The sequence below is a fragment of the Oryzias latipes genome, chromosome 14 (assembly GCF_002234675.1).
Source record: "Oryzias latipes chromosome 14, ASM223467v1".
Lineage (NCBI taxonomy): Eukaryota > Metazoa > Chordata > Actinopteri > Beloniformes > Adrianichthyidae > Oryzias > Oryzias latipes.
Genome location: NC_019872.2, coordinates 29,389,541 through 29,414,018, shown reverse-complemented (window position 1 = coordinate 29,414,018; position 24,478 = coordinate 29,389,541). Strand labels below are relative to the sequence as shown.

Below are 24,478 nucleotides of genomic sequence, written 5' to 3'. Positions count from 1 at the left end.
TTAAATTCACCTTTCAGACTTTATTTTCTGTCTATTTTCTGGTCAATATGAGTTAGTGCTCAATGTGCTCAGGGGGGGGGGGGGGGGGGGACTCGCAGCAGCATAGAACTGTACGCAAAAGGCAGTGGAGAAAGTGGAGACCACAGTGCAATGTCAGGATGGCCTAAGCGTCTGCAGCTGCGTCTGCAGGCAGTCGGCTGCGCCTGCAGGCAGCCAGCTCTGTCGTCAGATTTCATTTGCAGCCTTCTGCGCTCGCCCCCAGCTCTGACAGAGGACATCACATGGAAATGTTAAAGGGAACAAGCTGAGGTGCTCCCGGCACCACAGGCTTCTCATTCGGTTTGTTCCTCAGCTGGAACCTGGGCCGGGTCGCCCGGCGCCCTGACCCACAGCCGGCGCTCACAGCAGATGAAGGGGCCGTCCTGAAATCCCAGCTTTCAGGGAGGTGTGAGGCTGTGACTCAGAGCTATACATCCTCTGTTTCACTGGGATGAATAACTGAACGGGCCTCTCAGACGTCAGCAGCATCTTTCTCGTCTCCTCCACAAACATCTGGAAGTTCCATAATTCTCTTTGTGTAAGCAGGCGGTTCCTTCTTAGATCATTTATTGATGCGCCTCGTGAAAACATTCTCCTTCTCACCGACCTGATATTTGATTCAGGAAACTGCAGGACGTTTGCATGTTTGCAGTGGATACAGGAGTGAGACGATGCTCCCTGATCAGAGAGATGTCAGTGTTAGACCCCTGTTTGCATCCGAGTCCTGCACTCAGACCGCTTTGTGGACCATGAGTCAGGACTTCTTCTGTCAGTCTGGGTGGAGGGGGGCAGACTCAACCTCTTGTGAATTAGAATTAAAATTAAAATGTTTGTTTTGGGTAGGGTTGTTTTCTGCTTCCTCCCCGCCCCTTTCTGATCATCCACCTGCAGACCAACAGATCCATGAACGTCTTTGTTTTCCTGGTCTGAGCTGGAATCTGGACCAGAACTGGACGGATGGATGGATCTGATGTTGCTGCCATTTTTGATGCAATGCTAATGTTAAGTTGAGTTTATGAGGGGCTGTAGGCTAGTGGGAGTGTAAACAGACAGTTCTTAGCAATTGAAAGCATAACTCAGAGGTGAATTTCTGATGAACTCCTGCTGCTCTGCAGAAAACGGCAGCCGTTTAGATTTTGGCTAAAAATCGCATCATCATAGTTAAAGGACCACCGGAACGATCGGAGTGGGACGTCAACCTGAGATCAGACTATCTGAACCAACTAACAAAAGGCAGAAGGCTCAACCCACTGACCCACAGCCAGATCCTAAAGTTGAGCTGAGACGAGTTTGGAGCCAGACGACGGGAGATGGAGCCGCCCCCCCGCTCAGATTGGGGGCACACGTCTGCTGAAATTGAGGCCAGCAGATGGCACTTTATCTGAAAAAACTGACGAGAGCCTTGGCGACAGGCGGGAACCGGCGCTGGACCGACCACATCAAACACAGGAAGCTGAAGGCCAATTAGGATCGGCGGAGAATGAAGCTCCGGGCTGCAGAACAATCAGACACACTGACCTCTGGAAAATAGAAATGTTCTCCACTCCTCCTGCCTTTGCTCTCCTGGGCTTGTTTTGTTTGCCTCTCCGTTCAATTTATTAGCAGAATCAGAAGCAGAGCGGACGACCCAGTCTGGAAAATTCAAATGAACGTCATTAACAGCATGATGAGAAGGTGAGGGGCAGCAGATAAGACGGAGAGAATGTTTCTCCTTCAGATAAGAGGAAACAGAAAACAGCAGCATCATCTGTCGTTTCATAAAAACCTGCTGCCGTGTTTGAGGAGGAAGAGCGATGTCGACAGCGTGGAGGATTTAGAGGAGAATGCGGCTGAACGGCTGCTGCTTTCAGTCCAAGAAAACGTGACGTTCTGGTCATGTGGGTCACAAAATCAGAAGGTGGCCTGGAGCAGAACCTCTGGGCGGTTTCAGCTGCGATCCTCTGAGTTAGACACGACCGTAAAGGTGTGAGGGATGACGCTTTGCATCAAAATCCTGGTGGTCCATCATCCTGAGCCTCATGTGTTCTGGAACATGAATGTCACCAGTGATTGGAGCATAAATCAACTACAAATCCTTAAACCCACCAAAGGTTCTGCAGGATAAGGACTGCAGAAAGTCCACCACAGACACAGCTGCTCTGCAGCGGCGGAGCTTCCATGGTGCAGAAGCTGATCACCTCAGTGATTTGCAATGAAAGGCTGCTCAGGTTGTTTTCCGCTGCAGTTTATTTACAGATAAGACACAACGCTACAACATTTGAAAAGATCTACAGGCTGTGGATGACGGTCCGATCCTTCAGCATCTGAACGTACTCCTTGGCCTGGTCCAAGCCCGTCTTCTGCTCCGTTCTGGGCGGCGGCCCTTCCACCAGTTTTACAAAGTAGTGGCAGTAAACTCTGTCCATGATGCCGAACATGCCCCGTCCGTGGTAGCGGATCCGCTTCAGGTACTTCCCTTTGCTGGAGAAGGACTCTGCTGCAGGGGGGAGGAGAAGCAGAAGGTTACGTTCCTCACTGAGGAGCAGCTGAAGGAGGAAATCCTGGCACAGTTCTGGTCCGTCCAGCTGGATGGACCATGTAAACACGACGGTTTGATGCTGCAGGAGTGGAAAAACCTCCTTTCAGGCAGGACAACTCCAGAACTCAGATGGTTCTGAGGAGATGGACCGGTAGGTTTAACAGCTGCAGCGAACAAAATAAATGTGTGTGTGTGTGTGTGGGGGGGGTCCAGCCAAAACATGAATTTATTCGGAGCCTGAAAAACGTTTACACGGCTTCCAAAGGGTGGGTTTGCTTCTACCAGAACAACCCCCACCACCAGAGAAACAAAGCAGACGTTTTCAACAGAAATCTATTTTTAAAACTGTTCTTCAAAAACAATCCCTCTGAGCCGCTAGGAGCGTCTCGCCCTCGCTGCCGCGCAGCAGAGCTTCTTCCTTTCTTTTGGAGCCTCGTGATTCGGAAACAAACGATCTGTCGACGAGCCACACGGCTGTCAGCCCGGACACGCCCATCTTTTACCTGTGACTCAGGTGTTTTAGAGCAGCACAGGGATCCGTCACACTCACCCACATGCAGGTTGGACTTGTACTCCACATTGTGAGTCTTCACGGCCATCTCCTGAGCTTCAAGGAGGACCTGTACAACGGAAACAAGGGACTCGTTCACATGTGCACGTGAGTGGGTGTATGCATGTGTGTGCACGTGAGTGGGTGTATGCATGTGTGTAGACGTGTGTGGGTGTATGCATGTGTGTGCACGTGAGTGAGTGTATGCATGTGTGTAGACGTGAGTGGGTGTATGCATGTGTGTGCACGTGAGTGGGTGTATGCATGTGTGTGCACATGAGTGGGTGTATGCATGTATGTGCACGTGAGTGGGTGTATGCATGTATGCGCACGTGAGTGGGTGTATGCATGTGTGTGCACATGAGTGGGTGTATGCATGTATGTGCACGTGAGTGGGTGTATGCATGTGTGTAAACATGAGTGGGTGTATGCATGTGTGTGCACGTGAGTGGGTGTATGCATGTGTGTGCACGTGAGTGGGTGTATGCATGTGTGTGCACGTGAGTGGGTGTATGCATGTGTGTAAACATGAGTGGGTGTATGCATGTGTGTGCACGTGAGTGGGTGTATGCATGTGTGTAAACATGAGTGGGTGTATGCATGTGTGTGCACGTGAGTGGGTGTATGCATGTGTGTGCACATGAGTGGGTGTATGCATGTATGTGCACGTGAGTGGGTGTATGCATGTATGTGCACGTGAGTGGGTGTATGCATGTGTGCGCATGTGAGTGGGTGTATGCATGTGTGTAGACATGATGGGGGGAAGCATGTGTGTGCACGTGAGTGGGTGTATGCATGTGTGTGCATGTGAGTGGGTGTATGCATGTGTGTGCACGTGAGTGGGTGTATGCATGTGTGTGCACGTGAGTGGGTGTATGCATGTGTGTGCACGTGAGTGGGTGTATGCATGTGTGTGCACGTGAGTGGGTGTATGCATGTGTGTGCACGTGAGTGGGTGTATGCATGTGTGTGCACGTGAGTGGGTGTATGCATGTGTGTAGACGTGTGTGGGTGTATGCATGTGTGTAGACATGAGTGGGTGTATGCATGTGTGTGCACATGAGTGGGTGTATGCATGTGTGTAGACGTGAGTGGGTGTATGCATGTGTGTGCACGTGAGTGGGTGTATGCATGTGTGTGCATGTGAGTGGGTGTATGCATGTGTGTGCACTTGAGTGGGTGTATGCATGTGTGTGCATCTGAGTGGGTGTATGCATGTGTGTAGACATGAGTGGGTGTATGCATGTGTGTGCACGTGAGTGGGTGTATGCATGTGTGTGCACTTGAGTGGGTGTATGCATGTGTGTGCACGTGAGTGGGTGTATGCATGTGTGTAGACGTGAGTGGGTGTATGCATGTGTGTGCATGTGAGTGGGTGTATGCATGTGTGTGCACGTGAGTGGGTGTATGCATGTGTGTAGACATGAGTGGGTGTATGCATGTGTGTGCACGTGAGTGGGTGTATGCATGTGTGTATTCGTGTGTGGGTGTATGCATGTGTGTGCACGTGAGTGGGTGTATGCATGTGTGTGCACGTGAGTGGGTGTATGCATGTGTGTGCACTTGAGTGGGTGTATGCATGTGTGTGCACGTGAGTGAGTGTATGCATGTGTGTGGGTGTATGCATGTGTGTGCACTTGAGTGGGTGTATGCATGTGTGTGCACGTGAGTGAGTGTATGCATGTGTGTGGGTGTATGCATGTGTGCACGTGAGTGGGTGTATGCATGTGTGTGCACGTGAGTGGGTGTATGCATGTGTGTAGACGTGAGTGGGTGTATGCATGTGTGTAGACGTGAGTGGGTGTATGCATGTGTGTGCACGTGAGTGGGTGTATGCATGTGTGTGCACTTGAGTGGGTGTATGCATGTGTGTGCACGTGAGTGGGTGTATGCATGTGTGTAGACATGAGTGGGTGTATGCATGTGTGTGCACGTGAGTGGGTGTATGCATGTGTGTGCACGTGAGTGGGTGTATGCATGTGTGTGCACGTGAGTGGGTGTATGTATGTGTGTAGACGTGTGTGGGTGTATGCATGTGTGTGCACGTGAGTGGGTGTATGCATGTGTGTGCACGTGAGTGGGTGTATGCATGTGTGTGCACGTGAGTGGGTGTATGTATGTGTGTAGACGTGTGTGGGTGTATGCATGTGTGTGCACGTGAGTGGGTGTATGCATGTGTGTGCACGTGAGTGGGTGTATGCATGTGTGTGCACGTGAGTGGGTGTATGTATGTGTGTAGACGTGTGTGGGTGTATGCATGTGTGTGCACGTGAGTGGGTGTATGTATGTGTGTAGACGTGTGTGGGTGTATGCATGTGTGTGCACGTGAGTGGGTGTATGTATGTGTGTGCACATGAGTGGGTGTATGCATGTGTGTAGACATGAGTGGGTGTATGCATGTGTGTGCACGTGAGTGGGTGTATGCATGTGTGTGCACGTGAGTGGGTGTATGCATGTGTGTGCACGTGAGTGGGTGTATGCATGTGTGTGCACTTGAGTGGGTGTATGCATGTGTGTGCACGTGAGTGGGTGTATGCATGTGTGTAGACATGAGTGGGTGTATGCATGTGTGTGCACGTGAGTGGGTGTATGCATGTGTGTGCACGTGAGTGGGTGTATGCATGTGTGTAGACGTGAGTGGGTGTATGCATGTGTGTGCACGTGAGTGGGTGTATGCATGTGTGTGCACTTGAGTGGGTGTATGCATGTGTGTGCACGTGAGTGGGTGTATGCATGTGTGTAGACGTGTGTGGGTGTATGCATGTGTGTGCACGTGAGTGGGTGTATGCATGTGTGTGCACGTGAGTGGGTGTATGCATGTGTGTGCACGTGAGTGGGTGTATGTATGTGTGTAGACGTGTGTGGGTGTATGCATGTGTGTGCACGTGAGTGGGTGTATGCATGTGTGTGCACGTGAGTGGGTGTATGCATGTGTGTGCACGTGAGTGGGTGTATGTATGTGTGTAGACGTGTGTGGGTGTATGCATGTGTGTGCACGTGAGTGGGTGTATGTATGTGTGTGCACATGAGTGGGTGTATGCATGTGTGTAGACATGAGTGGGTGTATGCATGTGTGTGCACGTGAGTGGGTGTATGTATGTGTGTGCACATGAGTGGGTGTATGCATGTGTGTAGACATGAGTGGGTGTATGCATGTGTGTGCACGTGAGTGGGTGTATGCATGTGTGTGCACGTGAGTGGGTGTATGCATGTGTGTGCACGTGAGTGGGTGTATGCATGTATGCGCACGTGAGTGGGTGTATGCATGTGTGTGCACATGAGTGGGTGTATGCATGTGTGTGCACGTGAGTGGGTGTATGCATGTGTGTGGGTGTATGCATGTGTGCACGTGAGTGGGTGTATGCATGTGTGTGCACGTGAGTGGGTGTATGCATGTGTGTGCACGTGAGTGGGTGTATGCATGTGTGTGCACGTGAGTGGGTGTGCTCATATTACTGTTGTGCATTTGCATGTGTGTGCATGTGTGTGTGTATCTGTGTCAGTGTGTCCACACCTATTCATGTCTATTTGCATCCATGTGTGAACATCAGACGTCGTACGTGTGCATGTGTGTTTGTATTGTGTGTGCATGTACTCTACACGAGTGTGTGTTCCTCTGCATGAGTGTGCGTGTGATAAATCCAGCATAGCCTTCAGTTCAGACCTCTTTCATGATTTTGGCTCCTTTCTTGTCGTTGAACTCCAGCTGGGCGACGGCCTCATCGATGCTCATGCCGCGGATCTGAGGACACAACCAGAAACCCGACCCGCTGTCAGATGTGAGGCTTTCTATGAAACACGAATGTCTTTAACCCATCTGATGATGCTTCACTAGATGTCCTTATTCTTAAGTTTTGACAGGGCAGAGGTTTGTGTCACAAACAGAAATGAAGCAGGAAGTAAATGTTTCACTGACAGGTGGCTACCAGAACACGGCCCAAACCGCAGACCCTGATAGTTTTCAGAAGAACCTCTGCAGGGCAGATTCTGTGCTCGCTTCCTTCTGTTCCTGTGAAGAAGCCGACCTGCAGCTCAAAAGCTGATGACCAAGCCTCCTCCTGCGCCGAGGAAAGAGCTGCAGGTTTCTGAAGCCAACTCTGTACAGAGGAAGGCTGCACAAGCTAACGACTGACGTGCGACGAGCGGACAAGGCAAAGCGGAGCCCTAAAGTCCATGTCAGAGTTCCTTAGTGGAACAATAAAGTTTTAATGAATTTAAATGACTCTTTGTGTGCTTTACAACACAAAGAATCAGACTTGACAGAGTATTTCATCTGCAGAACTTCGGTGAATATCAATGTAGAGGTTTAACCACTGAGTTTCATTTACAGTCATGGTTCTCAGATCCAGCTCAGACTTCTCACCATTTTAGCCAGGTACCACATCTTGTCTTTGCTGTATTTGATCTGCCTCCTGCAGTGGTGGATCTCCTGCAGGAAGAGGAAAGCCAGCTTGATGGAAAAGCAGCAGCGGAAACGTTCTCAGGCGGTCAGCGGACGGACTCACGGCTGGTCTGCGGGGCTCCTCTGGCTGCTGGGGTGGAAACACCTTCAGGTTCTTCCTCTCCCAGCTCTTTGAGCTCAGCGAAGAGCCGGTGTGGAGCCACGAGAGCCGCTGGGGTGGAGCGGCCAACCTGCTGAGGAAGAGAGCAGCGATGAAAATCATTGCAATCGCTGTGTGCTCACTTTTACATGTTTAACTCTTAAAACTGCCAGTCTTTCAGCCATTTTTACACGTTTTATGTGAATTTTATTCACCTTTTCAAAATTATTATGAAATTATTTTATGTTTATTTAGTAGTTGCTTTAAAAATATTACAATATTTCCTCTGTAATGTTTTCATCAGTTATTTTGCAGCTTTTGCTCAAATATAATAAAAGCAGAAAATAATTCCCATTTTAAACCATATAACCTCGTTTTCTTAGTATGTCCAGGTTGTTTGTCTAATTTAATGTCACTAAGCACGTTTATGTCAGTAGTAAACGTAATCAATCGTTTCTGATCCATTCTAAAATATTCTTTGAATTTAGTTTTTACCTTCAAAAAAAGAGAAAAAAAAACCAAAACGTTTGTTGAAACCGTTTGTTCTCACCTTGAACGAAATAGTCCGGAAAGGCTTCTGACGAAGGAGAAACCTGAACCAAGAGTTAGATAAAGTCAAAGCAGAGACAGACTCAAACAAACCACTTTTAAATGTAAGCATTTGTAGATTTAAATGAAGTTTTTCTTTTCATTTCTCACCAGATCCAGCCCCTGCGGCCGCCATGATGGATTTCTGATCAGCCGCATTCTTCGCCTGACTGTCGTAAATACTTCCGGGGGAAAGAAATGAAGATTATCCGGTCATTTGAGATCTTAAATACTTTAAAAAACGTTTTTACTTTATTTTTTATGATTATATAAAAATATAAATGAAAACGCAATAAGGAAAAATAAAAGAGCAAAGTCTGATATATTTGACCCAGTTAGGGTGCCGTAATCTATGCACGAGATTTACGACAGCAGACACCTCGTGCGGCAGTTTGTGTTGTTACGTTGAGGACACGTGAGGAGCTTGATTTTAAACTTCAGGAGCAGAAATCACCTTTTTTTAAAGTTTGCAGGGCGCCATGGCCGACAGGTCTCTGCCCGCCTCGCCGAACTGGTACTGCTCGCGCTGCAGTGACGTCAGCAGCAGTGGCTTACTGGGTGTCGGTGCCAGAAATGTGGTTTATTTGATTGACGTGAGCGCCTCCGCGTGCCGAGTCACAGGTGAGTGGGATCTCTGCCCTGAAACAGACGAACAGGAAACTGTGGAGTCTGTTCCCGCAGCCACAATCTCCCCCTAACCCTGCCTTCATCCTCCTCATCCTCCTCTTTCCTGGTAGCTTCCCTGTTCCTCCTCTAACCTGTCCAAACATCTCCATCTGCTTTCCTGCATGGGTCTCCAGAACATCTACCTGTCTGTTCCTCTGATGGACTCATTCCTGATCCATCCTGGTCCCAAAGAGAAGCTCAGCATCTTCATCTCTGCTTCCTGTCTCTAAGCCGTCAACATTGGTGCTCTCTCCACCATCTTTCATAATTCATGACACTCTTTGGTCACACCGGACCCTTCCTCCCCCCGTTCCAACCTGCTCCCCCTCTGCCCTTCATGGGGCAGTCGTGTTTTCTTTGAGCTCCGCTCCCACGGCTGACCCGGCTGTTGCTGTGGGTTCTGCAGGACAGCTGGTGGGCCACGCGGACCTGGTGTCGGGCTTTTCTTTCTGTCAGCACGCGGGTCAGAACCATGTCTGCGCCAGCTCCTCCACCGACGGCAGCGTCCGCTTCTGGGACTCAAACAGCAGGACGTTGGTCAGGGAGCAGGTGGCTCATCAGGTGAGGTTTCAGGTCACGTTGGCCCCTCCCACAGGCTCCACTGTTTTAGTCGGAGCTGTCGGAGGGAAGTGGATGTTCTGGTGGTCCTCACGGAGATGCGGTTTTCCACACAGACCCCCGTCTCGGCTCTGCACTGGTCTCCTGTGGACAAAGACCTGGTGGTGTCGGGGGACGAGAAAGGGGTGGTGGTGTGCCACTGGTTCCACACCGGAGACACCGCCAGCTTCTTCCCTGAGCCCAGGACCATCGTCTGCCTCACCTGCTCGCCTCACACCTGGAGCTCTGTGGCTATTGGGTACTGGGAAATCACCATGGTTACCGTCTAGACTCAGAGCAGCTATCCATGTTTTAGAGTTTCCAAGCTTTGTTTTGAAAATCCTTCAGAGAAGTGAATCAGAGGAGAAAGACTGGAGGTCAGGACGTTGTGTGTGATTTTTTTATTTTTTCTTGGCTGCAGGTACAAAGACGGGATGATCGTGCTGGTGGATGTCAGTAAGAAAGGGGAGGTGATGCACCGTCTCCGTGGACACGACAATGAGATCCACTCGCTGGCGTGGTCGCCTGTGTCGGGGGAGTCGGCGCTGTTCAGCAGAGCTGAGGACGACGAAGGTTCTGCAGAACGGAGCGGGTTTGGGCTGCAGGTCGTTTCAGCAGCGACTCTAAACGGATTCTGTGGTTTTGCAGCAGCAAACGGAGGGTCTGCAGGAGAACACGGATGCTACCTCGCTTCTGGGAGCAAAGACCAGACGGTGAGGGTGTGGAGCACCTCCAGGGGCAAAGGTGAGGGGAGAAGATCGGAACATTTTCTCATCGGGAGCTGCAGCAGCTCCTCTGTTCTATGGAGTGATATCTATGCCACCACGTTGCAGACAAAACCTTCTAAGTCGCAAATGAAAATATTAAATATTTGCTTTCAAATAGTTTTTTCTTAACTTGTCCTGTCCAACAGCTGGGCAGGCAGATGAGAGCTGAGGGCCTCTTGTGTTGGACATATTTTACTTTAACAAGAGGGGTTATGAATCTTCAGACAAACCAGAGGTATGACTGAATAAACCCCTTTTGGAATCCAGGCCAAACTTTATTAATTTTTTTGTGTTGGACCGGACGGAAAAGGAAAGGAGGGAAGAAGAGAGAGGGATATTAGAGAGAGTGGCATAGGAGGGTGATTATAAAAAATGGGGGGTAAAACCATGAAGCAGCATAAAGCAACAAGTTTCTGGATGTTTATCATTACGGTAAGTTACAGATAGAATACAAATCTCAAAAGGGCGGGGCCTGTCCACACACTCAAATGTTATCAACACGCTTTCTAGCTGCAAAAATGTCCACATGTCAACATGTACACAAAACAGATAGTGTTCACACACGCATACTTATGCCTCAAACCAACTAGTGTGAAATATTTTATTCAATCATGCAAACTATTAGTGCAAAGGTGAGCTAACACCTGTGTTCAGGTGAGTGTTTATGTTCTTCTAAAATGGATGGTGGAATGTGAAAAGAAGGGAGAGAGAGTGACCAGCCACCCCCATCCCAAGACCCCCGCCGCAGCAGCAGCGGCCCAGAATCCAGATTCTAACCAATCAGGTCAAACATTTGCATGTTTATTTTTGATAAAGCAAAAATATTTTCCTTGACAACTTAGGAAGTTGAGTTCGCAGCGTGGCGGCGTAAATAACACTCCATTCTGGTCATCTTTTTCCTCCTTCCCAAACATCTCTGCCCGTGGAGTTTTCGTATCGAGTAAAAAGCTGTTAAAGGTGAGAACGCTGCTCTCCTCCTGCAGGAGTGATGACCTTAAAGCTGCCGTTTCTGAAGAGAAGAGCCTCCGCCGTCGACCCCGGGGTCAAAGAGCGGATCTGGCTCAGCGTCCTCTGGCCCCCGGGACGACCCACCGAGCTGGTGTCCAGCTGCTTCAGGTAGATCCGGCAGCGTCCCGCTCGGAGCTGCGACCGCACCTTCATGTTCCTCTGTGCTCCCCCAGCGGAGAGCTGCTGCTGTGGGACCTGACCAAAGGCGGGAAGCAGCGCTGGACGTTGTTCGGGTCCTCCTCAGAGGGTCAGAACCACAGCCGGATCGTCTTCAACACCAGCTCGCTGCGTCTGCAGGACGGAGGGGAGCTGCTCTTCAGCACCTCCATGGACCGGGAGGCGAGTCTTCTCCTGCTAAACACAAAAGATCTGATTTCAGAATCAGATCTTTTGGCTTCAAACTCAGAAATTTCTTCCATTTCGTTCAGATTTCTGCAGCTATTCTTCATTTTCAGTATGAAGTTGTCCGATTCTTGTGCTGCAGAGGTGAAGGCTGAAGGAAAACTGCTTTGTGATTCATGATAAAATCCTCCGAGCAGCTCCCAGATCTTGGCATGAAAGCGGATTTCTCCTGTTAGATCTGCAGTAATAATAGTTATGTGTGTTCATGACAGGAAGACGGATCCTTTAGTGGTTTTTATGAATGAATCCGTTTAGCGTTCCCTTCTTCAGGTGTTCTCCAGGGAAACCTGCAGGTCAGATCTGTGACTTTTGTTCTCCATCCTCAGATCAAATGTTGGGACCTGAAGACCCTCAGCTGCTGCTGGACCCTCTTCTCCCTGGGGGGCGTGGTGTACTCCCTGACCTTCTCCCCTGTGGGTGCAGGATGTTTGGCGGTGGGCGCGGGGGACAACATGATCCGGGTGTGGAACACTCTGAGCAGCCAGAACAAGTACGACATCCGGACCTTCTGGCAAGGCGTCAAGTCCAAAGTGACTGCGGTAAAGAGATTTCTGGAAGGCGGGGGTCCATGTTGGGGGGCTCTATTGGTGCTCAGACCTTTGAGGGGCTTTGAGGGAGAAAGCAGAGAACAACAGTGAAAAACTAGAATTATAAATCTGGATTTTATAACAAGTATAGATTTGATTATTAGATCTGCTTTTCCAGAGGCTCAGCGTTCTTCCAGAGTGTCCATCATTCAGTCAGACTTGGTGATGGTAGCTACTGATGTAACCTCAGCTGCCCTGGGGCAGACTGGTGGGGCATATACGGTTGACTGGGGGGAGCGGGGATCAAACCGCCGACCCTTTGTTAGAGTCAGAGGTTTGATGCTCCTGCTGCAGACGTGGAGGAGCGTTTGAACGTTTGAAGTGATGTCGTCTCTGGCGTCGGTTTGAGTCCATAAAGTGAGACTCCTGTGTTTGTCTCTGCAGCTGGCGTGGCACCCCCAGAAAGAGGGAACCCTGTCTTTTGGAACAGAAGACGGTAAAGTGGGAATCTACGAGGTCTTCTCCAGCAGGTACGGATGGCATCGATTCCTTCAGCTTTTCTGACACAGGTTTTCAGAAACATGGCTAACATTTGTCAGCCTCCTGAGCTCCTGCTGAAGGTCCCGCTCACATGGTCTGCACCTGTTCCTGGAGCTGGATGTTTTTACCCAGCAGTCTTTGCTCCCCCTGACCGGGACCTTCAGCAGAACACAGACAGAAGCATCTGAGCTTTCACAAATGGACCCCTGAATAGGATTGTGACGATCCAAACTCCTTTTGATGAGGATGAGGATGATGAGGATGATGATGATGATGAGGATGATGATGGAGGAGGAGGATGATGATGATGATGATGATGAGGATGATGGAGGAGGAGGATGATGATGATGATGATGATGAGGATGATGGAGGAGGAGGATGATGATGATGATGATGATGATGGAGGAGGAGGATGATGATGATGATGATGATGAGGATGATGATGGAGGAGGAGGTTGTTTCATGTCTTAGGGAGCTGACAAACCCAGTGTGAGGAAGGAAAACCGGCTTGAATGACCATTGAGGGCAGCAGTGTAGCTCAGGCGGTAGAGCAGGTCGTCCAACACCCAAAGGGTCGGTGGATCGATCCCCCCGAGCGCGGCCAGTCTGCAGCTCACTGCTCCCCCCAGGGGACGGGGCCAAATGTGGAGAAGAATTTTCCCATTGTGGGATAAATAAAGTATCAATTATTATTGGGATGGACTTGGAGCGATGAAGCTCGTCTGCTCCTGAACCTCCTGGAGTCATTTTCCCGCCATCTGACGGTTCTTCTTCTCCTCCTCCTCTCAGGCCTCCTCAGATATCCAGCTCCTACCACAGGAAGACTGTGTACACGCTGGCCTGGGGGCCCCCCGTGCCCCCGCTGTCCTTCGGTAAGTCTCTGTGGGACGTTCTGACGCCAAACAACGACCTTTCACCTCAGCTCAAAGACATTTTCTTTTTCCAGCTTAACGAATGAATCAGTTTATAAAAGGCCATAATCAATACTTAGAAATCACTGGGAAAGGGAGACTTTGTTTAGTCTCTCCGGCAGAGGTTCACACTGACCAAACCATGTGAACCGTTCAGGTACAGCGGGAAAGCAGAGCTTCGGCCTGTACAGCTGCGCAGGCGAAGGCGTGATTCTGCAGCACGACCCGGCAAAGCTGAGCAGCGAGGCAACGGACATCGACAGGCTCATCAAAGACACCAACGACATCAAGGTGGGACGATGGGGACCCGAGGAAAAGGAAAAGCAGCTTTTGTGGTCGTCGGGATGCTCTTAAAAGCACACTTGAGTAAAGACAGCCGCCTGGCAATGCTGAGGGGGCGGCTCTTGAAGGAAACTTCTCAGGCTGAGACTGGCGGCGAGTTTCTGCCGTTTCAGGCTGAGGCTGGCGGCGAGTTTCTGCCGTTTCAGGCTGAGACTGGCGGCGAGTTTCTGCCGTTTTAGGCTGAGACTGGCGGCGAGTTTCTGCCGTTTCAGGCTGAGACTGGCGGCGAGTTTCTGCCGTTTCAGGCTGAGACTGGCGGCGAGTTTCTGCCGTTTCAGGCTGAGGCTGGCGGCGAGTTTCTGCCGTTTCAGGCTGAGACTGGCGGCGAGTTTCTGCCGTTTCAGGCTGAGACTGGCGGCGAGTTTCTGCCGTTTCAGGCTGAGACTGGCGGCGAGTTTCTGCCGTTTCAGGCTGAGACTGGCGGCGAGTTTCTGCCGTTTCAGGCTGAGACTGGCGGCGAGTTTCTGCCGTTTCAGGCTGAGACTGGCGGCAAGTTTCTGCCGTTACAGGCTGAGAATGACGGCGAGTTTCTGCCGTTTCAGGCTGAGAATGGCGGCGAGTTTCAGGCTGAGACTGGCGGCGAGTTTCTGCCGTTTCAGGCTGAGAATGGCGGCGAGTTTCTGCCGTTTCAGGCTGAGACTGGCGGCGAGTTTCTGCCGTTTCAGGCTGAGACTGGCGGCGAGTTTCTGCCGTTTCAGGCTGAGACTGGCGGCGAGTTTCTGCCGTTTCAGGCTGAGACTGGCGGCGAGTTTCTGCCGTTTCAGGCTGAGACTGGCGGCGAGTTTCTGCCGTTTCAGGCTGAGACTGGCGGCGAGTTTCTGCCGTTTCAGGCTGAGACTGGCGGCGAGTTTCTGCCGTTACAGGCTGAGAATGGCGGCGAGTTTCTGCCGTTTCAGGCTGAGAATGGCGGCGAGTTTCTGCCGTTTCAGGCTGAGAATGGCGGCGAGTTTCTGCCGTTTCAGGCTGAGACTGGCGGCGAGTTTCTGCCGTTACAGGCTGAGAATGGCGGCGAGTTTCTGCCGTTTCAGGCTGAGACTGGCGGCGAGTTTCTGCCGTTTCAGGCTGAGACTGGCGGCAAGTTTCTGCCGTTTCAGGCTGAGAATGGCGGCAAGTTTCTGCCGTTTCAGGCTGAGACTGGCGGCGGGTTTCTGCCGTTTCAGGCTGAGAATGGCGGCGAGTTTCTGCCGTTTCAGGCTGAGACTGGCGGCGAGTTTCTGCCGTTTCAGGCTGAGACTGGCGGCGAGTTTCTGCCGTTTCAGGCTGAGACTGGCGGCGAGTTTCTGCCGTTTCAGGCTGAGAATGGCGGCGAGTTTCTGCCGTTTCAGGCTGAGACTGGCGGCGAGTTTCTGCCGTTTCAGGCTGAGACTGGCGGCGAGTTTCTGCCGTTTCAGGCTGAGACTGGCGGCGAGTTTCTGCCGTTTCAGGCTGAGACTGGCGGCGAGTTTCTGCCGTTTCAGGCTGAGACTGGCGGCAAGTTTCTGCCGTTACAGGCTGAGAATGGCGGCGAGTTTCTGCCGTTTCAGGCTGAGAATGGCGGCGAGTTTCAGGCTGAGACTGGCGGCGAGTTTCTGCCGTTTCAGGCTGAGACTGGCGGCGAGTTTCTGCCGTTTCAGGCTGAGACTGGCGGCGAGTTTCTGCCGTTTCATGCTGAGACTGGCAGCGAGTTTCTGCCGTTTCAGGCTGAGACTGGCGGCAAGTTTCTGCCGTTACAGGCTGAGAATGGCGGCGAGTTTCTGCCGTTTCATGCTGAGACTGGCAGCGAGTTTCTGCCGTTTCAGGCTGAGACTGGCGGCAAGTTTCTGCCGTTACAGGCTGAGAATGGCGGCGAGTTTCTGCCGTTTCATGCTGAGACTGGCAGCGAGTTTCTGCCGTTTCAGGCTGAGACTGGCGGCAAGTTTCTGCCGTTACAGGCTGAGAATGGCGGCGAGTTTCTGCCGTTTCAGGCTGAGAATGGCGGCGAGTTTCAGGCTGAGACTGGCGGCGAGTTTCTGCCGTTTCAGGCTGAGAATGGCGGCGAGTTTCTGCCGTTTCAGGCTGAGACTGGCGGCGAGTTTCTGCCGTTTCAGGCTGAGACTGGCGGCGAGTTTCTGCCGTTTCAGGCTGAGACTGGCGGCGAGTTTCTGCCGTTTCAGGCTGAGACTGGCGGCGAGTTTCTGCCGTTTCAGGCTGAGACTGGCGGCGAGTTTCTGCCGTTTCAGGCTGAGAATGGCGGCGAGTTTCTGCCGTTTCAGGCTGAGACTGGCGGCGAGTTTCTGCCGTTACAGGCTGAGAATGGCGGCGAGTTTCTGCCGTTTCAGGCTGAGACTGGCGGCGAGTTTCTGCCGTTTCAGGCTGAGACTGGCGGCAAGTTTCTGCCGTTTCAGGCTGAGAATGGCGGCGAGTTTCTGCCGTTTCAGGCTGAGACTGGCGGCGAGTTTCTGCCGTTTCAGGCTGAGACTGGCGGCGAGTTTCTGCCGTTTCAGGCTGAGACTGGCGGCGAGTTTCTGCCGTTTCAGGCTGAGAATGGCGGCGAGTTTCTGCCGTTTCAGGCTGAGACTGGCGGCGAGTTTCTGCCGTTTCAGGCTGAGACTGGCGGCGAGTTTCTGCCGTTTCAGGCTGAGACTGGCGGCGAGTTTCTGCCGTTTCAGGCTGAGACTGGCGGCAAGTTTCTGCCGTTACAGGCTGAGAATGGCGGCGAGTTTCTGCCGTTTCAGGCTGAGACTGGCGGCGAGTTTCTGCCGTTTCAGGCTGAGACTGGCGGCGAGTTTCTGCCGTTTCAGGCTGAGAATGGCGGCGAGTTTCTGCCGTTTCAGGCTGAGACTGGCGGCGAGTTTCTGCCGTTACAGGCTGAGAATGGCGGCGAGTTTCTGCCGTTTCAGGCTGAGACTGGCGGCGAGTTTCTGCTGTTTTAGGCTGAGACTGGCGGCGAGTTTCTGCCGTTTCAGGCTGAGACTGGCGGCGAGTTTCTGCCGTTTCAGGCTGAGAATGGCGGCGAGTTTCAGGCTGAGACTGGCGGCGAGTTTCTGCCGTTTCAGGCTGAGAATGGCGGCGAGTTTCTGCCGTTTCAGGCTGAGAATGGCGGCGAGTTTCTGCCGTTTCAGGCTGAGACTGGCGGCGAGTTTCTGCCGTTTCAGGCTGAGACTGGCGGCGAGTTTCTGCCGTTTCAGGCTGAGAATGGCGGCGAGTTTCAGGCTGAGACTGGCGGCGAGTTTCTGCCGTTTCAGGCTGAGACTGGCGGCGAGTTTCTGCCGTTTCAGGCTGAGACTGGCGGCGAGTTTCTGCCGTTTCAGGCTGAGAATGGCGGCGAGTTTCTGCCGTTTCAGGCTGAGAATGGCGGCGAGTTTCTGCCGTTTCAGGCTGAGACTGGCGGCGAGTTTCTGCCGTTTCAGGCTGAGACTGGCGGCGAGTTTCTGCCGTTTCAGGCTGAGACTGGCGGCGAGTTTCTGCCGTTTCAGGCTGAGACTGGCGGCGAGTTTCTGCCGTTACAGGCTGAGAATGGCGGCGAGTTTCTGCCGTTTCAGGCTGAGAATGGCGGCGAGTTTCTGCCGTTTCAGGCTGAGACTGGCGGCGAGTTTCTGCCGTTTCAGGCTGAGAATGGCGGCGAGTTTCTGCCGTTTCAGGCTGAGACTGGCGGCGAGTTTCTGCCGTTTCAGGCTGAGACTGGCGGCGAGTTTCTGCCGTTACAGGCTGAGAATGGCGGCGAGTTTCTGCCGTTTCAGGCTGAGAATGGCGGCGAGTTTCAGGCTGAGACTGGCGGCGAGTTTCTGCCGTTTCAGGCTGAGAATGGCAGCGAGTTTCTGCCGTTTCAGGCTGAGACTGGCGGCGAGTTTCTGCCGTTTCAGGCTGAGACTGGCGGCGAGTTTCTGCCGTTTCAGGCTGAGACTGGCGGCAAGTTTCTGCCGTTACAGGCTGAGAATGGCGGCGAGTTTCTGCCGTTTCAGGCTGAGAATGGCGGCGAGTTTCAGGCTGAGACTGGCGGCGAGTTTCTGCCGTTTCAGGCTGAGAATGGCGGCGAGTTTCTGCCGTTTCAGGCTGAGACTGGCGGCGAGTTTCTGCCGTTTCAGGCTGAGACTGGCGGCGAGTTTCTGCCGTTTCAGGCTGAGAATGGCGGCGAGTTTCTGCCGTTTCAGGCTGAGACTGGCGGCGAGTTTCTGCCGTTTCAGGCTGAGACTGGCGGCGAGTTTCTGCCGTTTCAGGCTGAGACTGGCGGCGAGTTTCTGCCGTTTCAGGCTGAGACTGGCGGCGAGTTTCTGCCGTTTCAGGCTGAGACTGGCGGCGAGTTTCTGCCGTTTCAGGCTGAGACTGGCGGCGAGTTTCTGCCGTTTCAGGCTGAGACTGGCGGCGAGTTTCTGCCGTTTCAGGCTGAGACTGGCGGCGAGTTTCTGCCGTTTCAGGCTGAGACTGGCGGCGAGTTTCTGCCGTTTCAGGCTGAGACTGGCGGCGAGTTTCTGCCGTTTCAGGCTGAGACTGGCGGCGAGTTTCTGCCGTTACAGGCTGAGAATGGCGGCGAGTTTCTGCCGTTTCAGGCTGAGACTGGCGGCGAGTTTCTGCCGTTTCAGGCTGAGACTGGCGGCGAGTTTCTGCCGTTTCAGGCTGAGAATGGCGGCGAGTTTCTGCCGTTTCAGGCTGAGACTGGCGGCGAGTTTCTGCCGTTTCAGGCTGAGACTGGCGGCGAGTTTCTGCTGTTTTAGGCTGAGACTGGCGGCGAGTTTCTGCCGTTTCAGGCTGAGACTGGCGGCGAGTTTCTGCCGTTTCAGGCTGAGAATGGCGGCGAGTTTCAGGCTGAGACTGGCGGCGAGTTTCTGCCGTTTCAGGCTGAGACTGGCGGCGAGTTTCTGCCGTTTCAGGCTGAGAATGGCGGCGAGTTTCTGCCGTTTCAGGCTGAGAATGGCGGCGAGTTTCTGCCGTTTCAGGCTGAGACTGGCGGCGAGTTTCTGCCGTTTCAGGCTGAGACTGGCGGCGAGTTTCTGCCGTTTCAGGCTGAGAATGGCGGCGAGTTTCAGGCTGAGACTGGCGGCGAGTTTCTGCCGTTTCAGGCTGAGACTGGCGGCGAGTTTCTGCCGTTTCAGGCTGAGACTGGCGGCGAGTTTCTGCCGTTTCAGGCTGAGAATGGCGGCGAGTTTCAGGCTGAGACTGGCGGCGAGTTTCTGCCGTTTCAGGCTGAGACTGGCGGCGAGTTTCTGCCGTTTCAGGCTGAGAATGGCGGCGAGTTTCTGCCGTTTCAGGCTGAGAATGCCGGCGAGTTTCTGCCGTTTCAGGCTGAGAATGGCGGCGAGTTTCTGCCGTTTGTCCTGAAAGCAGCTGAGCTGCACCGACCCTGAAACTGATCTTTATCTCCAACAGCACAAGCTGTCTCCACACACCGACCTCAGCTGGAAGCCGGATGGGAAAGTCGTTGCCATCGGTAACGAGGATGGGTGAGTTGTTTTCACACGTGAACCCTTAGAAACGCCAACCAGACTTTTTGATCTAATGGTTAAAACATCTGAAGCAGAGATGAGGAGCGGTGGAGCTTTGAGGTTTTCTGTCAGGTTGCATCACAAAGTAAACATGTCAAAAGTTGCTTGTTTTCCTGGAAACTGGCCTCTTTCACCGGTCTTTTCATCTCTTTCATCAGGTGCATTGATGTTTTCCAAGCCCCCAACCTGAAGCAACTGTGCAGCGTCCAGCAGCACCACAAGATCATCAACTCGCTGCGGTGGCATCACCAGCACGGCTCCGCCTCAGAGCTGCACACGCTCCTGGCCTCGGGCTCCAGCAACGCCATCGTCTACGTGCACGACCTCCGCTCCGTGATAGGTGGGGACCTTACGTTCACAACAATAGTCACATGACAACACAAGCGTCCAATAAACGGCTCCAACCTGCTCTGAATCCTCCCAGTTACCCCACTGTCAGAGAGGATATGACCGTTTCTGGGATCCCTTCAGAATTCTCATCTTCTTCACCTTCATCCCATTTTGTTGTTTGGTTTCCTTTGGATCAGTTTATCAAACATCAACTGTCGTTCAGGACGAATACTTGCAGTTTGGATGTAGATTTAATATTTCCAGTTTTGAAACTTAGGTCTACAACTTTACACGAAGACGGATGGATGGATGGATAAATGAATCGTCAGATGGATGAATAGGTGGATAGCTGGATGGTTGGATGGATAGATGGCAGTAATTCCTTATGGAACCCACATCTTTACGAGTCTTCCTGGTCTTCAGAGAACCCTCCAGAGACTCCTGTGGTCCTGACGGAGCCGTACCGGCGGTTGTGCGGTCACACAGCCAAGATCACCGGGATGGCGTGGAGTCCACATCACAGCGCTCGGCTGGTCACGGCCTCGTATGACGGCACGGCACAGGTCTGCTGCTCCACACAGGTGAAGCCAAAATGCTGTTCTGAGGTCTGATGGGCGGGTCTCGTTTCAGGTGTGGGACGTCCTGGAGGAGGCGCCCATCTCTAACTACCGGGGTCACGTGGGGTATCTGCTGAGCGTGGACTGGTCCCCCGTTGATCCAGACGTGATCTGGACCGGAGGAAAAGACTTCACCGTGCAGGAGTGGAAGGTCTCCCAACAGGAGTTCACAAAGCCACCTAAAGGTGACGATGAGGCTCTGAGGGGGGATCCAGCCAGGTCCTCCTGCTCACGACTGACATGTTCTCCTCCCAGGGAGGAAGATGAGCACGCTGCAGGAGAAGAAGAAGTCCGGCTCCAAGCAGAAGAAGAAGAGCAAGAGCGCGCCGGGGCTCGGAGGAGATGTGGTGCCAAAGATGAACGGCGACGGAGAGAAGGATCTGTCTGAGGAGGAGGAGGAGGAGGTCGGCTCCACGAGCAGCATGCATCCTCCAGGAGGTGAATGCGTCTGAGGCCTGAAGGATTCATGTCAAATCGCATTTTTCTAATCATTTTTTCCTTTTTTTAGCATCTTTGGAGAAGAAATCCTCATCTGTCTCCAGAAGTAAAGAGAAGCCACCAGGTTTGTGTCTGATTCTTGTTCAAACGGCTTTTTCTTTGGGTTCTGAACATGTCCCTTGCTGGCTCCGCAGCAGATTTGAGCCTCCTGAAGAAGAAGAAGCCTCGCTCCATGCTGCCCCTCAGCACGTCCATGGACCACCGGCCCAGGGAGGAGCTGCTGCAGGACTGCGTCACTCTGGCCGCCGTCAGACACGCCTCAGGTGAGAGAAAACTGGCAGATGGTCTCCAAATGCAAAATAAAAATGTCAGAAAACTTAAACGAGCTTAAGTCTTCAGTTCGACCCTTTTTTCACAAAGCAGGGCTGATTGTGTGTTTTCAGCGCCACCTGCTGGCTGCAGCCCGGGACATGGCGACCATGTCCACCTGGGCCTGTTTGCAGACCGGCGGGCTCTGCGCCTCATGCTGGAGGCAGAAGGTTTGTTGGTTCTCCCTTCCTGGCTTTGGGCGTTTCAGCGTAACGTTCAACTTCCTGTCGACCCTCAGAGGAAGGTCACGTGCAGGCGGGGCACTTCGACTCGGTGGTGTACCTGCGGCTGTGGAGCGGAGACCTGCAGGGGGCGCTGCAGCTGGCAACGGAGAAAGGAGAGCTGAACGACCACCTGCTGTCCGTCGCTGCGATGGGTAAAGAGCGGGAAGATGCCGGTTGAAGTGTCTGTGCAGACGTCAGGAAGCCAGTTTGATGCAAAAAAAGAGAAGGTTTTGGCTGCTGCTGGTCTAAGAGCACTAAAAAACATTTCTCACAGGAAATTCTCTAGATTTTTATTGCATCGATAAAAGCTGACGAGGGGACAGGAAGTGACCTCATGATGTGTTGGTTCTTCACCTCCTCCAGCTGGTTTTGAGGCCTGGAGCCGCGCGGTGGAGGCCTACGTCAGGCAGCTGTGTCTGCAGGAGCAGTACCTGAAGGCGGCGTCCCACCTGCTGTCCATCAACAGAGTCTACGAGGCCGTGGACCTGCTGCGATCACACAAGCTCTTCAGGTCTGAGCCGCTCGGCCGTTTGACTGAAGGAGTTTGTGGAGCAGCTCCATCAACCAGAGCTTGTCGTTCGTCAGGGAGGCCATCGCTCTGGCGAAAGCGCGGCTGGCGCCGGACGAGCCGGTCCTGAAGGAGCTGTACGGCGGCTGGGCTGCGGTGTTGGAGAAGGACGGCCATCTGTCCGCAGCAGCTAAATGGTCTGAAGGGAAGAGTCCGGCCTCACAGACCAGCGCTCTTCCTCCGCCTGATCCGTCTGACCTGCTTCTTTCAGTCACCTCGCCGCCGGCTCCGGTTTCGACGCCGCCAAAGTCATCGCCAAGAAGAATGACGTCGCGTCTTTGAGGACGGCAGCCGGCGTGGCCAGGATCTCAGGGGAGGGGGCTCTGGCTCAGACGCTGGCGCTGCGATGCGCCAAAGATCTGGCGGCTGCTCAGGATTGGCTGACGGCGCAGGAGGTCCTGAGCGGTCAGGACGACCTTCTGGTCAGCAGCTCACACTCTCCTGATCCCCCCTGGAAAGGAACAGGAAGCCTCTCACCGAGATGTTTCACCTTCTGCAGGTCCACAGGCTGCATCTCTGCGTGGCGGAGCTGCTGACTGTGGAGCTGCGTGACGCCGGGGTCATCCCTGCAGCCTCCTGCAGCTCCACCCACACATGGGCGGAGCCAAGAAAACATCCCGCCAGCATCCAGGACCGAGTCAGAGACGTGTGGGAGGAGGAGTTTGGCATTTCTGCAAACGCACCAGAAGACGGCAGCATGGAGGCTCTCCTGCAGGAGCTGAGGTCCGTGGAGAGTCCGGCCCCCACCGCCCCCCTGAAACAGGTACTGACCTCCAAACGGCCACGGCGGCACAACGTCATCAGTCCAACGCAGGAAACTGTCTGTGCTTTCTCCTCAGGTCCTGCTGCAGGCCTCGCTCCATCTGACCCGCGGCGTGCTGAGCTGGATCCTGAACGACGACGCGCAGCTGCTGAAGGAGCTGTGGTGGGCGGCGGCCTGGATCAGAGACGCCGGACTCTTCTGCGCCTCCGCAGAGCTGTGCAGGCGGCTGTTCCCCGAAGGTCCAACACGCCTCCCTCTGAAGCCGTCACACGTGTTCAGACTCCGCTTCAGACTTCTGACCCCATAACGTCTCAAAACAACAAATCGCATTTTCTCTGAAGCCGTTTCTGTACGAGATCAAAAAAGTAGAACACAAACAGAAGAAACACGTGAAAAACTGATGAAGCGTTTCACAGAACCGTTGAGACGAGCTCAGTTTGGATTTTATTTCTGTGTTTCTAAAAATGGATTTAAAACAACATTCCTGTTTTCTGTCGTCTAGGTGATGTTGGTCTGTTCTCCAGGAAACGTCCAAAGACCCTGAAGGGGACCGAGGCTGAGGCGAGCGCTGCGCTCAGCAGCCTGCAGGCCTTGGTCCGCTATCACCGCCTGTACGAGTGCTGGTGGAGGAGCGCCGCGGAGCAGGTGGAGGTCCAAAAGGGAGCAGCGGGCGAAGGCCAGGAGGACTTTGAAGTGCTGCTGTCCGAGCCGCACGCCGCCTGTCAGAGCCTGCAGAGGTCGGTGCAGGAGATCCGGGAGCGGCTGGCGGCCATGGTGGCGCAGCACAGCCGAGCGCAGGAAGACCCGCTCCCTGTGGGGAACCAGAACTCTGCAGAGCACAGGTCAGATTCTGATGCAAACATCGCTCACAACGACCAGGCCAGGAAGTGCACGTTTTTTTCACGATGATGGTGTGAAATTTGAGTTCAGGAAGTTGGATCATTTGAATCATTTAAATATTAAAAAAAACATCACTTTGATCTGGTTTATGTTGTAAAATAAATGAAATACCTTAACCCTGGTCATGTTTCCGTCAGGTCCAGCAGCGTCTGCCATGGACTTTTTCTTCTAGTTTGTGCTTCATTCAGTTAACTAGAAGTTTTTGTTCCAGCTGTGAAGATCAGGAGACTCTTCTGTCTCTGTCCTCCAAGATGTCCAAATACCAGCAGCAGCTGGTCGACCTGCCCGACACCCTGAAGGTCGGCCTCCACTCCTCCATCTGGACACGCTCTCATGGGTTCTGTGTTTGATCTGGAGCTGTAACTGCGTCCTCTTCGTCCCTCAGATGTTTCCTCATCCAGACGTCCTGGAGTGTTCCCTCGTGCTTTTGCACCTCGGCCGATCTGCGGGCGCCGTGTGTCCGTCGCTGCGACAGAAAGCCGAAGACCTGCTGCAGAAACACGGGAGGAGTCCCTCCATTCTGAACGCCTATCGGCGCTTCATCACATGAACACGTCTGCTGCTGAACCTCTGCACCTGTACAGTTTTGGTTAATAAAGGACACATGAAAGTCACCTGAATCAGAGCTCCTCTAAAATCATTTTGGTCATTTTAAAGTAGTTTTTCCTTTAGTTTGTGAAAACAGTTACATTTTTACTAATAGCATTTATAAAAGTGGTTAAACCTCATAAAGTTCAGGATCTGAGCTCAGAACTGAGGAACAGTTAAACTATAAACTAATTATTTAAACTATTTTTGATTATTATACTAATTCTTACCCCTTGTTCTATCCTAG

The 24,478-nt window shown here is 52.8% G+C and overlaps 2 protein-coding genes across 6 annotated transcripts; one reads left to right on the top strand and one right to left on the bottom strand.

Annotated features, from left to right (window-relative positions):
• Positions 1–2,247: 2,247 nt before the first annotated feature.
• On the bottom strand, positions 2,248–8,781 carry mrpl22 (mitochondrial ribosomal protein L22). 2 transcript variants are annotated; one of them, XM_023962433.1, is made up of 8 exons: positions 8,691–8,781; positions 8,348–8,418; positions 8,199–8,241; positions 7,613–7,739; positions 7,471–7,536; positions 6,772–6,849; positions 3,108–3,177; positions 2,248–2,515 (listed from the first exon to the last, which is right to left on the bottom strand). In XM_023962433.1, the coding sequence occupies exons 2-8, from the start codon at positions 8,370–8,372 to the stop codon at positions 2,307–2,309; spliced, it is 618 nt and encodes a 205-aa protein (XP_023818201.1). In that variant the 5' UTR covers positions 8,373–8,418; positions 8,691–8,781; the 3' UTR covers positions 2,248–2,306. The 2 variants fall into 2 exon arrangements, with proteins under 2 accessions (XP_023818201.1, XP_023818200.1); XM_023962432.1 differs by lacking the exon at positions 8,691–8,781 and having other exon boundaries at positions 7,613–7,742.
• On the top strand, positions 8,430–24,263 carry gemin5 (gem nuclear organelle associated protein 5). 4 transcript variants are annotated; one of them, XM_023962429.1, is made up of 29 exons: positions 8,430–8,448; positions 8,703–8,857; positions 9,309–9,463; positions 9,577–9,758; positions 9,921–10,072; positions 10,151–10,243; positions 11,250–11,382; positions 11,448–11,613; positions 12,003–12,215; positions 12,648–12,733; positions 13,533–13,615; positions 13,812–13,945; positions 19,319–19,392; positions 19,593–19,774; positions 20,188–20,327; positions 20,395–20,566; positions 20,637–20,819; positions 20,890–20,943; positions 21,014–21,142; positions 21,263–21,358; positions 21,427–21,564; positions 21,776–21,923; positions 21,998–22,117; positions 22,192–22,402; positions 22,480–22,743; positions 22,820–22,982; positions 23,246–23,585; positions 23,855–23,942; positions 24,029–24,263. In XM_023962429.1, the coding sequence occupies exons 1-29, from the start codon at positions 8,435–8,437 to the stop codon at positions 24,191–24,193; spliced, it is 4,233 nt and encodes a 1,410-aa protein (XP_023818197.1). In that variant the 5' UTR covers positions 8,430–8,434; the 3' UTR covers positions 24,194–24,263. The 4 variants fall into 4 exon arrangements, with proteins under 4 accessions (XP_023818197.1, XP_023818198.1, XP_023818196.1 ...); XM_023962430.1 differs by having other exon boundaries at positions 10,148–10,243; positions 21,017–21,142; XM_023962428.1 differs by having other exon boundaries at positions 8,431–8,448; positions 10,148–10,243.
• The last annotated feature ends 215 nt before the right edge of the window (positions 24,264–24,478 follow it).

Coding starts and splice junctions, on each gene's coding strand:
- mrpl22 (XM_023962432.1), bottom strand. CDS start 8,372: ATGGCGGCCGCAGGGGCTGGATCTG. Junction 3,178..6,771: donor GAGCCAAAATCATGAAAGAG/GTCTGAACTGAA, acceptor TCCGTTGTACAG/GTCCTCCTTGAAGCTCAGGA. Junction 2,516..3,107: donor CAAGTCCAACCTGCATGTGG/GTGAGTGTGACG, acceptor TCCCCCCTGCAG/CAGAGTCCTTCTCCAGCAAA.
- gemin5 (XM_023962428.1), top strand. Junction 9,759..9,920: donor TGGAGCTCTGTGGCTATTGG/GTACTGGGAAAT, acceptor TCTTGGCTGCAG/GTACAAAGACGGGATGATCG. Junction 12,216..12,647: donor TCAAGTCCAAAGTGACTGCG/GTAAAGAGATTT, acceptor TTGTCTCTGCAG/CTGGCGTGGCACCCCCAGAA.